Raw genomic sequence first — 13,134 nt, 5'->3', positions numbered from 1 at the left:
GACCCATCTCTGCCTTTCTCATTTCCATCAATTGGATAGAAAGGCCAGGGTTTCCGTTAGGCTTGTGATTTTGGATTATGTAGTTTGTAATCTCTGTTGCTCATGGCAGTTTTGATAACTGTATGTTGAATTATAACAAACTCTACACTGGAATAGGCATCTCCTGGTTGAGGTGACTCAAAGAAAGAAGAAATTGCCAGCTTTTTTCCATCATGTATTTCAGAAAAACGCAGAGTCTTTGAGCAATATTGGCATCTACTTTCATTGCTGCTTTAATGATGAAGAGACGGAAAAGGGGAGATGTAGCATGTTATGTCTGAAAAGCTCGTAATATACAGATTATAAGTCTTGGCGGAAAACCCAGAAAAGAGCACAGAAGATCTGCCTGGGTAGAGATCTTGATAAGCACAATTCACACAGTCTACTTTTTGCTTTCTGCGCTTGTAAATTAGTTTGGGTCTTATACTCTGTCTCCAAATCAAGATAAATTTGGACATTAACTTGCTGATTAGATGACTTTACTAGATCAGAATAGTTAACATGGAGCTTGCAGTGTAAGACAAGGAAGGAGTCTACGTGAGGTATAGATGTCTGAGATAGGTATGTAAGCTCACCAAACATGGGTGTGTGCCTTGCCTGGAGCCTGATGTGACCTTGGACTCCCTTACTTGGTTGTGATTCAGGCACTGTAGGAAATGTCACTGATAAAGCTGTAGACAAGGAACTGAAGATCATAGTGGGCTTCCACTCGGTGTAATGGGAAGCCAGATATCCATCAAACACCAAAATATCTTTAAGCCGAAATCTGAATTTAGCCATCACTGTTGGGATTTCACCCTGATTATGATACATGCTCTTTCAGTCTATCTAGCTCATTTTACACTTTACACATAGTTAATTTGCTGGAGGAAAGTAAACAAGTTGGAGATGCAGTTTGATATTTAGATGAGGGAGTGGGAAAGCAGAAGCTCAGCTTGTATTTTGTCTGAAAGAATCTCACATACTGGTGTGTATTTTGGCTGCAATGGAAGACCAAGCTTGTGTCACATTAGCCAGAAGGAGTAATCTGCAGGTATCTCTGTAACATGAAAGAGGTTTGGCCCGGAACATTTGGATAAGAACTGATTCCTTTGGATATGATTCACAGTGCAATAAAAATTTACATATGAATGTATTTTGTTTATTGAAGACTCGAGATAAATATTAGTCCAAACTTTCCTGCCAAAGTATTGATTAAGTGTCTTGATTTCTAGGCAGATGAAGGAATCCCACAGTATTTACTACAATGTTTTTTTCTTAAGAGCAAATTCATCTTTTTTTTTTTTTTTTAGCACCGTAACAGTAAGTAAAATGGTAGAGGTCAACTACTAAACCAGCCAAAAACTAATATGTGCACTGTGGCCAAGATAATAAAAAGTTTCTCCCCAGCAATATCAATAATATGATGTTAGTTCTGATTCTGAAGTGATGCTGCAAAATGAGTGGCCCATTCCTTTTCCAGTGTGATTAGCTGCAGATGTTTAGATAATAGCATGAAAGTCATGCTGCTGTTTAAAAACCCTGAAACGTCAGTTGCCCTATCTGTTCGGTCTAAATATGGCTCAGCCACAAATAGTAGTACCAAAACATCCATCTCCTGGGCTTCCTGTCATGTAAGGCAGGGCAAAATGAGTTGCCATCTTTTACTCTTTTTAAAGTGTAAGTTCTAAAAGGGAGGCTATTTTGACAGTAGTTACTGAATGCTTAAGAGAGAAATGTATTTTTAAAGCCATTTTTCTGGCCTATATACAAAACTTTTTACCTGCAGAATTCCCTCAGGGCATAAATGTTTCAAATAACCCTCTCACTGCTGCCTCTGACACCTGTGATTTAGAAGGGGAATTTCTGTAACATCCTCTGAGATCTAAGCATGTATATTTATGCAGCCCTCTTGAAGACAGGCATGAGGTGCTCTTTATTTGCATTCTGGAATGAGCTTTGTGTTAAAGAAGTTCTGCTGATTTGACTTAATTACCTTACCTGAAGCAATGGCATGTGGAAATTTCCATCATTCTTTGCTTGATTAAGAATGCCCAGGGTGTTCCTATTAATCTTTCTCTGCAAGTCATCCTTAGAAATGCTCTTCTATACAGCTTTTGCAGAAAAGAACTTTACATGACAATATTTAGGCAAATTTTTTTCAATAATTCTTTTTCTTTTTGAACCAGTAACAAATTGAGCAATTCTTCTGCTGGTTGATTTTGTGTTTCATTTTCCTGTGTAAAAACTTGATTGGTGTCAGTGAGGTACTAAAAACCACTGAAGGATCTTAGGAGATGGTGCTCCTATGCCTGAGGTGAGGAGGACTAAGAACTTACATTCCATCAGTTCAGATGCAGGATCTGTTTGGATATGTGCTCTGCAACCTTGCCCTTGCAAAATGCACTTTCATTTAACATTTGTACTTGTGAGATCTCACAGAACCACAGCAATGATGTTTGTGGGGACCCACTGAGATTGTCTAGTCTAATCCCTTTCTCATAAATGCATTAGACTAGACAAGTGGCATAGAACAGTCCTGTGAAATTCTGAACATCTCTGCAGAGGGAGACTCTACTTCCTCTCTGTGCATCCTTTAAAAAAAATTATTTTTCTTATGATTAAATGGTACTTGCTTTGTTTCAGTTTGTGCCCTTTTCCTCTAGTCCTGGGCACCATGGAGTGGCCTGGCTCTTTCTTCTTCATTCCCTTTCACAAACTGTTTATGCATACTACTGAGACACTCCCTGGGCCCCTGACCCTTCTTTGCTCCATGCTGAACAGTTCCAGCTTTCTCAATCTCTCTTTATATAAGAGATGCTTCAGCCCCTTAATCATCCAATTGACCCTTAGCTGGGTCACTTCAGTAGCTCTGCATCTGTTTTGTATTGGAGAGCTCAAAGCTTGGCACAGCACTCCAGGTAAGGTGTAGAGGGCTGAATAAGGGGGAGAGCTGGGTAGAGGGAAGAATAAGCTCCTGCAATCAGCTGGCAGTGCTCTTTCTAATGCAGCCCAGAAGTTTGTTGATGTGCTTTGCTAGATGCATTGTTCACTACAGCCAGAAAAATGATGGTTTGCCCTTGTTTTACATCTCTTAAGAAGTAAGGATCAAAAACATGTTCTGGAGCTTCAGCCACTTCTGAGTTCATCCTATGGTCTTACCTAGGGGTACTGGAAGTATGCTGATTTCAAGCTCCTCACTGATTAGTGATCACTTTGGCTTTCTCTGTCTTATCTTTATGTCAAATTAGATGTTATGATTGGGATGGGAAAGAAGACAAAAAAGACGCAAGCATATGAACAGATTCAGTTTTTCCTTCTTCTGAGGTACCTCGGAAGCTTCAGAAGACATGAGGACAGAAGTTCTGCTCCCTCTTCCAGCTTGCTCCTGTAATTGTAGTGTTCTAGCTGTATGCACATAAATTCTCTGGAGCCCCCACTGGTCAGCAACTTAAAACAGAAGCTGTTATCCAGGGGGTGCTAACAGTAAAGCTCAATGTTTAGGAAGACAAAGGAATTTAAAAAAGGTTTTCTATAGCAAAAGTTATGCAGGAGATTTGAATTAAAATGTACTGTAACGTTTCTCATAATACATTTCCTTCCAGTTCATTAACAATGGTACTACAAAGCAGCATTGTACCCATTGAGTAGGTGCCTTTGAAATATGGGGTGAATTGAGAGAGTCTGTGAAGTTCTTGGAGTTTATTCTTGCTCCAATAGGTGTTCTGTGTGTTGAATAGCTGTAAAATCTATTGCTTAACATATTCAAAATCCTGGACTTGTCTGGGAGAGAAAAGAAAAATAAGTCTGCAATTTCATTCTTTGCATGATGAACAGAGGTGACATTATAACTTAATGATAACCTGGAAGAGCGCTTAGAGGGAAAAAAAAATCATCTCTTTCTGCTGTTGAAATCTGGTTCTTAAGTAACTAGCATATTACACTGTCTGGGTAGCTCTAAGTGGAAAGAAACTAAAAGAAATACACTTGATAGAATACTGAACCCAAAGGAGTTTAATAATCAGCAGGAATGTTTATTGAGAGGAATCCAGAAATTAATGGGTCATCAGTTATTTATACACAGAAAACCTCCTTAGTGATGTATCTGCTAGTTGTATCACAACTAGACTGCGCTGCTTTTCTGCTTTCTATCAAATTCTAGCACATCTTGCTTGGCAATTTCAGTTAGCCTTTCTTGCATCCAAGGAAAGAAAATACTGATGAGGCTGAGTGAATTTGTTCCCAAAATGTTGAGGAGGCAAAATGATAGTAAATGCAGGCTAATGGTAGCAAGGGAGCACAAATATTACAGCTGGTTTGTTGTGGGGTGGATCTCTGAGTGTCTTCTTTTTCTCCACAGATTTCCTAACAGTTTGGAAGTATCTAAAGGCTTGCGATTAGCTTAGCTGAATGGAGACAGCCATGTTTATTATTTCCCACATGTCTAAAAGCTATTTATAGATGCTAGATGTTGTTAGGCATAAAATGATCATCTTCCCCATGCTCCTCTATCAGGCATGTAAAGGCACCATTTCTCTTTCACATTTTGGAGGCACTGGAGAGATGCTTTCAGCTCAGGGCTGCTTTCAGTTTAGAGCTCTGGGAAAAGAAGTGCTCTGGGAAAAGAAACGCAGGTGGAATAAAAAAGACAGAAAAGCCATGCAAAAGCTCACATCTTCACAAATTCTTTGGTGATTGTTAGAGATAGTGATCATTCTGACAACTGTCCTTGCAAGGGCAATTCAGGACTTGTTACCCTGACATACTGCAGACGTCTCTACCTGTAAGAACCAATATTCCACTATCTCCAGCCTGGGAAGACTAACTTGTAAAGCCTGTGAAAATCTCTTCCCCACACTTAACCTCTAAGAATGCCAAGGAATTACTATTTAAAAGGATTTTACCAGTTTCATTCCAGCCTAAACCCTCTTGAGTGGGGGAAATGGGGAGACATGGCATCATGGTGGTTTTCCTACATTTTTACAAGGCTGTCTTCCTCTTGTGCTTTCTCTAGGGGCTACCAAGGACATGGGAAAGATGCTGGGTGGGGATGAGGAGAAAGACCCTGATGCTGCCAAGAAAGAAGAAGAGCGACAGGAAGCCCTCAGACAAGAAGAGGAGGAGAGGAAAGCCAAGTATGCCAAGATGGAGGCTGAAAGAGAAGTTATGAGACAGGGGATTCGAGACAAGGTAGGGATCTGGCTTTCAGAACGCATTGAGTGACTTACAATGCTCAATGGAGAACTGCTACTTTCAACTGATTTGCACCAGTCCCCTGAACACCCAGGTAAAGCCACGTGATTACTCTGGCACAATGAGCTTTCTATTTTGTGCACTGCTCCTGGATCTGTGTACCTGATTAAACACACCTTTCATACTGAGAAGCACTGGAATATTGAAACAGGGAGTGAAGGTGTGAGGTGAAAACTGTTTTTCTCATCTTCTGTTAAATGCCAGTATTATTCCAAATGCTACAGGCTTCTTTATTCCTGCACATGTGCTCTCCAAGCTTACATTTCCCATTTATGAGAAGTGTCATCATTCACTGCGCTTCTGAGAGTTAAAGTCTATATCATTTTGGAGGCTTTATTTGTTTTGATGGTTGAAAAGGCACAATCTACTCAGCTTTTTATATTCTGGCTTCCACTACTCACAAGTAGGAAGAGAGGTTCAGTTACTTGAGGAACTTAACCATTGGGAACCAGTCTCTTCTACTGAATTTAATTGCTGATTCTTGGAATGTTACCATTTAGTGTGAAAAGAAAACAAATAATTGTGAAGATTCAGAATGAGACTGAAAAGAAATGTGTGAAACAAATCTTTACTAGAGAAATTAGCTTAATCTAAGATAGCTGAAACCATTGTTACAATGCATTGGGTTTTGGGGATTTGTGCGTGTACAAAGAAGGCAGTTTTGCTTCCTCATTCTCAAGACCAAATCAAAACAGCCTTTTTAGAAAAACTTAATTTTATAGGAAGAGGTCCTGGAGCTCAGATAACTTGGAAACAAGCATGTCTAATGGTTGATGGAGGACTTCCTAATAGTGAAGTCCTGTGCTATGGTTTACATCACTTGCCAAAGAATAAAATGTCTGGAAAGGAGTAAAGGCTGAGTGCAAGGACAGAGTATGGTGGCTCAATTCCCATGGCATGTTCAATAACAATTTTAGACCAAAACCTGTACATTAAATGAGGAAGTCCTGCCCAGTATAAGAGGTATACCATGTGCTGTGCCTATAGTGCAGTAGGAACATACCTGGGAGAAAGCTTCAGGTCTCAACCCAGTGCTGAGAGTGCCTGTGCACAAACAAAACAATGACAACACGAGGCTGACCTTCTGACACAACCATTATGATTCAGGACAGAAGTATGAATAAGGATCTGTTGTTCTTAAGTCATATGGCATCTTGGAAAGAGGTATCAAAAACTGTTCTGCAAATAAAGAATTTGGGGCTTAAGCTTCTAAGAAGACATAGAACTTAATGTAAATCATCTGGCTCTGAATCTGCTTCTGCCAGACAAGGGTATTCATGTGATCCTCAAAGAGAGGGTATTAGTTATAAGGCAGACAGATTCAGAACTTTAACTTTGTCAAAATCTGTTATTTTGGGGGGCATATTTAGTGAGTATATATCCCTGTATTGTAACATTTTAATATAAATATGCTAATGTGTGCACTGCGTGCTTGCTGTGTTTTGTGCATTTCTAAGCATTGACATGGGTCTGATTTTGTCATTAAGAAGTGTGATGAATTTCTAGTTGCAGATACCTGGCCTAATGCCTTTTTTCCAACAGTCACTATCTGCTCTTCTATGCCACTGAAGTGACAAGATAGATGGGGACTGCATTTTTCTTGATGTTAGATAAACTGTAATGAAAGGATTTAAGTCACCTGAGGCGTTCACTGTTACAAATCATAGGTGACCTTGACCATCATATAGATATAGAATAGGTTGCAGACAGTTTAAGGCTTGGTTGAAACGTCTAGCCGATAGTTTCCCTGGGATATTGACAGTTTTGCTGAGTCAAGCTGAGTACTGGGTGTGGAAGTCTCTTGGAAATACTTTGATACCTGATCAATGTTGCTTTGAGTGGCGAATTCTGGCTGTGCATAGAGGGTAAATAGGGACACTTGGAGGAATGTTGTTTGACCTTAGTCAAAGCTCGTACTGCAGCTCTTACAGCAATGTGGTGGGTTACATTTGATATTAGCAACAGGGTCTTGTGAAATGCAGGAGCCCCATTCACTGGTTTACTCTTGTGGGGACAATCTCAGGTAGCATGGCGTTTGAAAGAGGAAGCTGTTATCTGCAGAATCAGAAAAGACAGATAAGGCTATAGAAAGGAGCAGTTTGGGATTTCCTTGTTTTGTTTTTTTTTTTCTTTTTTCAGCTTGACAGACGTGAAAGAGAGAGATTGCTTTATCCTGACAGAGATCAATTTGATCAAGTATTGTAACTGGGTGACTAAAATTGTGAAAAAAGTTTTAAAAGACTAGAAAAAAGCAATTGGTTTATTTCCTTCCTTGTTCATTTAGAAATGACCTTTGACTTTTTTAACAGAAGTCATTTTCATTTCTCTGAAAACAGAAATGTAAAAGAGTAGAAAGCCAAAACACAGCTTCTATTTTAGACAATAACTGTTGTTAGCGAGTATGAGCTATATCCAAGAAGTTTTAAATGTTAGACATCTCTCAGATGATTTGTTCCTTTTTATGCAAAGGAGTAAGTAATGAGCAAGAAAATTGAGAATGTGAGTAAAAATAGAATATTTATTCAGAAGACAAGTTTGAAAGTACAGCACTTGGATCACAAACCCACACCCATAGACACACCCTTAGTATGGCCCAGGCACTGCTCAGAGCATAACAGCTTCATGAATCAGCTAGTATTGCTCTAGGCAAGGCCAATAGAAGCAACTGATTTTTCATGTTGTTTTGGACTTTTTACCTTGGTACTTCAAAAAGTGTCATGAATACCATCTCTCTTCTATGGCTTCAGGAAAACATGGGAGCCATGGTAGAGCTTGAAAGGAATGATGCAGTACATATGCTCCAGCTAACTTCTGGTTCTTAATCCACTCTGTTAAACTGAAGTTACATATGAACTCAGCCAACATGGCAGCTAGGCACAAGGAATCTTCAGGGTAATGAAAGAACAGATTATGCTGCAACCAAATATTTTTTCATTAAAAAATACAAAACGTTTTTGTCTAGACATAATTTTCAAGAATGACATTTGGAGATGACATTTTGAATTTTTTTGGCACCAGTTACTATCTGACATTAAAGCCAGCTCCTTCCTAATATTAAAGTTCAGACTCTGATACAAAACTGGATTGACAGTGTGTGAAGAACTTCCTCCTACCCCAATACCTATATATGGAACTTGCTTTCTGGCCTGATCCAGGTCTGACCCAGGCTTGATCTGAACGCTGCTGCTTCATACATCTTCTGGACTCTTCCACAGCTGTCTCTGGAGAAAGGTGCCACAGTCAACTGCCACAAGACTCCTGAGGGGCCTTTAATGCCCCTGAGCCAGATGAGTCAGGTTCTGATGCCCAGATGGTGGGGCAGTGAATAGCTAATATCCCTTTTAGCTTGATAAGAGTCAAGCACCAGAACTATCAGCACGCCATGCAAGAGCAGCCATCTTGTTTCCAGTGCTCTTGGGTTGAATATCCTGCTCCATAACCTTGTGTTATATACCTGCATACCCAGGTATTTATTTACTTTTCTCACTGTAAAAATCCCTAATTACTTAATTACATAACTGTTTCCTCCGTTGTGGTGGGACGCAGGCCTGAGAGAGCCCTATGACGTGCTTTGTAATTAACACTCCACCTATTTTGGCTGCTAGTGAGACAATGCCTGTGATATGGCTTCCTGCAAATCTTATTCGTGCTTTGGAAAATGGATATTGCTGAGTGTGCACTGAAAGTTAGCAAAAGCTTGGGACTGTCCTCACAGTGATGGGTTTGAATGAGAAAGTATTTAAGCATGGTTCTCTGTTCAGATGGCTCGGCTTCAAGACAGAATTCAGGTTTGTAGTAGCTATTGTACACTCAGTTCTCAGTGTAAAATGGGGTAGTGCCTCTGAGCTAGCTTGCTTTTGACTAGCCTTATGTACTGTAGAGAACAAAAATGAAGTTTAGTCATATTGTAAAGAATTTCTGTCCTGAAAGCTGAGCCTGCAATCTGCATGAGAAGCACAAACGTGGCAAAGAGAAAATTCAAAATCTGGAAGAAGTTGCCTCTACGAATGTAACTTACCTTGTTGGATGCTGTTTAAAAATTGTGACAAAGTGCTTAGTGGCACAGTCGTGTTCTGTTTGTGCTACTAGAAACCACACTTCTCCCGTTGTGTGCAATGGGCTGAACTGCTTGTTTAATAAGCAGATGTACAGTACTTCATCTCTGCCATGCCAGCCTCACTTACTAGGCAGTATCCAAATTCTTCTTCTTGTTGCTGTGCTTTCTCTAACATAGTTGATTAAGATACCTACAAGCCCTTTACCCAAGTTAGATATATCTCCCTAATTCTTCTGAGATTTATTTGGAAAGCGAAAAAATGTTTGTTTGCTTTCTATATTCTGAGTTAAAAAAAAAAAAAAAAAAAAGTCATTATGTATTTAAAGCCCTGGTGGCAAAAGAATGTTGATATCTCTTTGCATCAGCTGGCCCTGGTATGCAGCACTTGCTTGTCTCAATGTTGGCTGGCAATGAGAAAATGGTGTTGAGAATTCTGGTGTTCGTTTCTTCAGGCAGCATATCAGACAATAGGAAAATGTGCAGTCCTTGCTCTGGTTAAGTGTGAGTCCATCTGTCTCTTGATTAGAGTCATTAATTCTTAGCTCCCATTTGGGCTGTTAAATGCTCTCAGTAGATTAGGAATTTTCATCTATAGGCAATAAGATTCTCTGCAGTACTTGGAAATGTCCATGTCCTATGAAAAGCATGAAAAAGTCCTGTTCTTTGAAGATATTTAGGACTTCTGTAATTTCAGTATCTCCACAGTTAAAGTTAGGTGATGTCAGAATATTTGGATTACTGACAGTGAAACAGCCTGTCTGATCTCTTCCCTTTTAAATCATTGGTATTAAACCAGTGATGTGAACTTTTAGCCAGCATGTGTGATCTAATTAAGCATTAAGCTGTGGTTACTGTTGTTCAGTGTGAAGATATTAGAAGATTTTCAGAAATACCTGTGTATTACATGAATTGAGAGATTTTATTCACTTGAGTCTTTTTGTGCTTTTGATAATTTCAAAAAAACCCAAAACCTACAGCAAAGAAAAAAAAAATTCCTTGCTTAGTTTAGGTTAGTGCTGGTACTATCTGTGCTATAGACAGAAGAGTATTTACAAGTGCGTCACAAGCACTCTGACTATGAGAAAGCAGTAGATCTGACTATGATACTCCCAGTGTGATGCTCTGTAGGACAGGGATTGTATTGTGCATTCACAGAAGTAAGCTCTTGGGTTAACATCACTAATGATGATGACCAAGCAGAATTGCATTTTTTACAACAAATTAATCATGGGTTTCTCTGGCTATAAACTGCAAGGACATGTCCTGAAGTGTTTAGTGCATATCTAGACAGATTTGATTCATTGGCTATTGAGGACTGTGAAAGCTGGATAAAATGCAGGCAGAATAGAGGAAGGAAAGGACATTTGCAGGGTGAGGTGACTGAGGGGAAACCATACCACTGCAGGTCATTTTCATACTGGCATTTGGAGGTAGTAAAGATGATAAAGACAATTTGGACTGTACTAGACTTCCCTCCTGCCAGAAATTCTATACCAACCTGATCCATGCAAGGATGTTCTGGCCAGCCTGTGTTCTCTCTGAGCTAAATTCTCAAAGTCTCATATCACTTTTCCCCATAACATTGAGTAAAAATCTTTAGTATGCTATGCTTCAGAGTAAAGCCCTTTAATATCTTACTAAACTAATCTATTTTTCTTCTCTAGCACTCTCAGCCTTTGGAAATATGCTTGCCAGGTTTGCATTTCTGCTTTGTATTTCTGTAAAAGTCTCAGTTGGTTATGAGGCAGGTGACAGTCTTTTGGAAGAAGACTGACAAACTAATCTCCAATACCAGAGAGCACAACTAGAAAGCTGAGAGTTAGCAAAGTTATCTGGATATGCCTTAGTTCAGCAGCATCTCTTGAAGGCTGAGAGAGAGAACACTAACCTCCCAGATGTGCTTTTCAGCAGTGACTGCTGTCCCAGCCAAGGAGCTTCAGGGCCAGTATTAAACAGTCATCTTTGGACTGATTCAAAGAAATCTGTACTTAGCTAACCCTTGCAATTTCATCTTTATATATCCATGAAAGTTTCCAGGATATGCAGTATGTCTTTGTCTTCATGAATCCAGCCACATTTATAGAATTCCCTGGGAAGTCTGAATGAAGGTGTATTTGCAAGGTCTTAACATTAAAATAACTGATCTTCTCTAGTGGAAAAATCTTTGTGGATTCCTCTATATGTTGTAGGTTCAGGCCATTTTTTAACATTAGGAAAAAGGAAGCACATTTCAACTCAAAAACAAACTGACATCTTCTTCTCTCCATCAGTAAGATCTAGAGGTTCAGTTATTTAGAAGAACTCAGCATGTTCAGTTTCCAGCTGCTTATTCCCCCATAAACACCTAAGGGTTCACCTGCAGCTCTTTTTGTGCAGGTCTACTGTAATTTCATTCCTATCTTTCTTGCTAATCCAGATTTACACCAGTAGATGTCACTTTGGATACTTGCTAACTAGATCCCATTGGGTAATACTTCTGAACTTACTGAAATGACTCTTGAAATACAGCCTTTTTTACCATTATGCACTGATTGGGTTGCTTTTAAAGTTATTCTACTGAAATCCTCACTTAAACTACTTCCGCCTTACTGAGCTGGTTGGCAAAACCCATGCACATTGCTGGCACGAGGCTTCACCAATTCTGGATTGAGTGCAAAATAAACCCATAGAGGTGACACGCAGTGATTGGTGCTGCGAAGACTTACGAGTGGTGTCTCAAGACCTCCTGGCTTCTTGAAATATGATCTCCAGACATTTGGCTCTGGCTTGTAAAAGCAAGAACAGTGGAACCCCCAAAATGGGGTATTGCAAGTTCTTTTCCAATACCATTGTAACTGAGCATCTGTGTCTGACCAGCCATCCTATCAGAGGAGCTGTTCTGTCACCTCACTGTCCAATACACACCAGGATGGCATGCAAGGATACTCCATTGCCATATGATCCATTCGGAAACAAATATCCAGCATTTACATTAAGAAATTCTGTCTTTGTAACAAAAATCTCCTCAGCCCTCCATCAATAACCATCAGTTACTTATTTATGTTACCTCCAGAGGAAAAGTGGGAAGGCAGTAGCTGTTGCTAATTTTTTGTCTCATCGCACAGTATCTCTACAGTTTCCCTTGTGCACTTTTTTCTGCTGGTTAAACTACTGCTTAAGGAGTTTGGTTTGGAGGTTTCAGGGTTTCTTGTTTTTCTTTTCAGAGCAAACTGACTACATTGCAGAAAACAGTATGCACTGTATATTGTCTGATTTGAGTGCAGATACAAAGAAATATGTATGTAGGAAGAGATTGAATAGATTTTATATAATTTGAAAGATACTTTTTCTTTGCACATGCAAATGGAAGAAAATGAGCACAATGGGAATGTTTGCAGTGTGACAAAACCTTTATTTGTTCTAGTTTGAGTGGCAGTGTGCATTCACCTTTTTCCATGTGTAGTCGATAGCCTGAGAAAGTGCAAGGGTGACCTGCCCTTGCTCAGAGGACTAGCAGTGATTTGCAAGTGGCTATGATTGAGTGATTTGAGCTATTGCAAATTTGTTGGTAGCATTTACAGTCATCCTGTCACTGACAGATCAAAATAACTCCATGAAGAAGGAAGGAAAGCTTCCTATATGCTTGCTGAATCCATTGTTCCTTCGTTGCAAGGTCTGCAATCTTCCAACATTGTAGACACAGCCCACAGTGTGCCTCAATTTTGGCCATTCATTCTTGCTAGCTTTCCAAGGCAGGAACTTTCCAAGCCCGTAAAAATGGAGCTAAGAAGAAAGTGATAGCTGGTCTGTTCAGTATATTTCTGCCT

General features: G+C 39.6%; 1 protein-coding gene across 1 annotated transcript in view; it reads left to right on the top strand.

Moving 5' to 3' along the window:
- The window catches only part of CPLX1 (complexin 1), a 104,217-nt gene that overhangs the window by 53,652 nt on the left and 37,431 nt on the right, over positions 1-13,134 (top strand). Inside the window, exon 3 of the mRNA XM_019610129.3 lies at positions 5,033-5,208. Within this exon, the coding sequence (XP_019465674.1) occupies positions 5,033-5,208 (176 nt within the window). The remainder of the gene's footprint in view (positions 1-5,032; positions 5,209-13,134) is intronic.

This window comes from Meleagris gallopavo, chromosome Z (assembly GCF_905368555.1).
Source record: "Meleagris gallopavo chromosome Z, MGAL_WU_HG_1.1, whole genome shotgun sequence".
Taxonomy (NCBI): domain Eukaryota; kingdom Metazoa; phylum Chordata; class Aves; order Galliformes; family Phasianidae; genus Meleagris; species Meleagris gallopavo.
The sequence above is the reverse complement of the archived record's forward strand: the minus strand, read 5'-3'. Positions and strand labels throughout refer to the sequence as shown.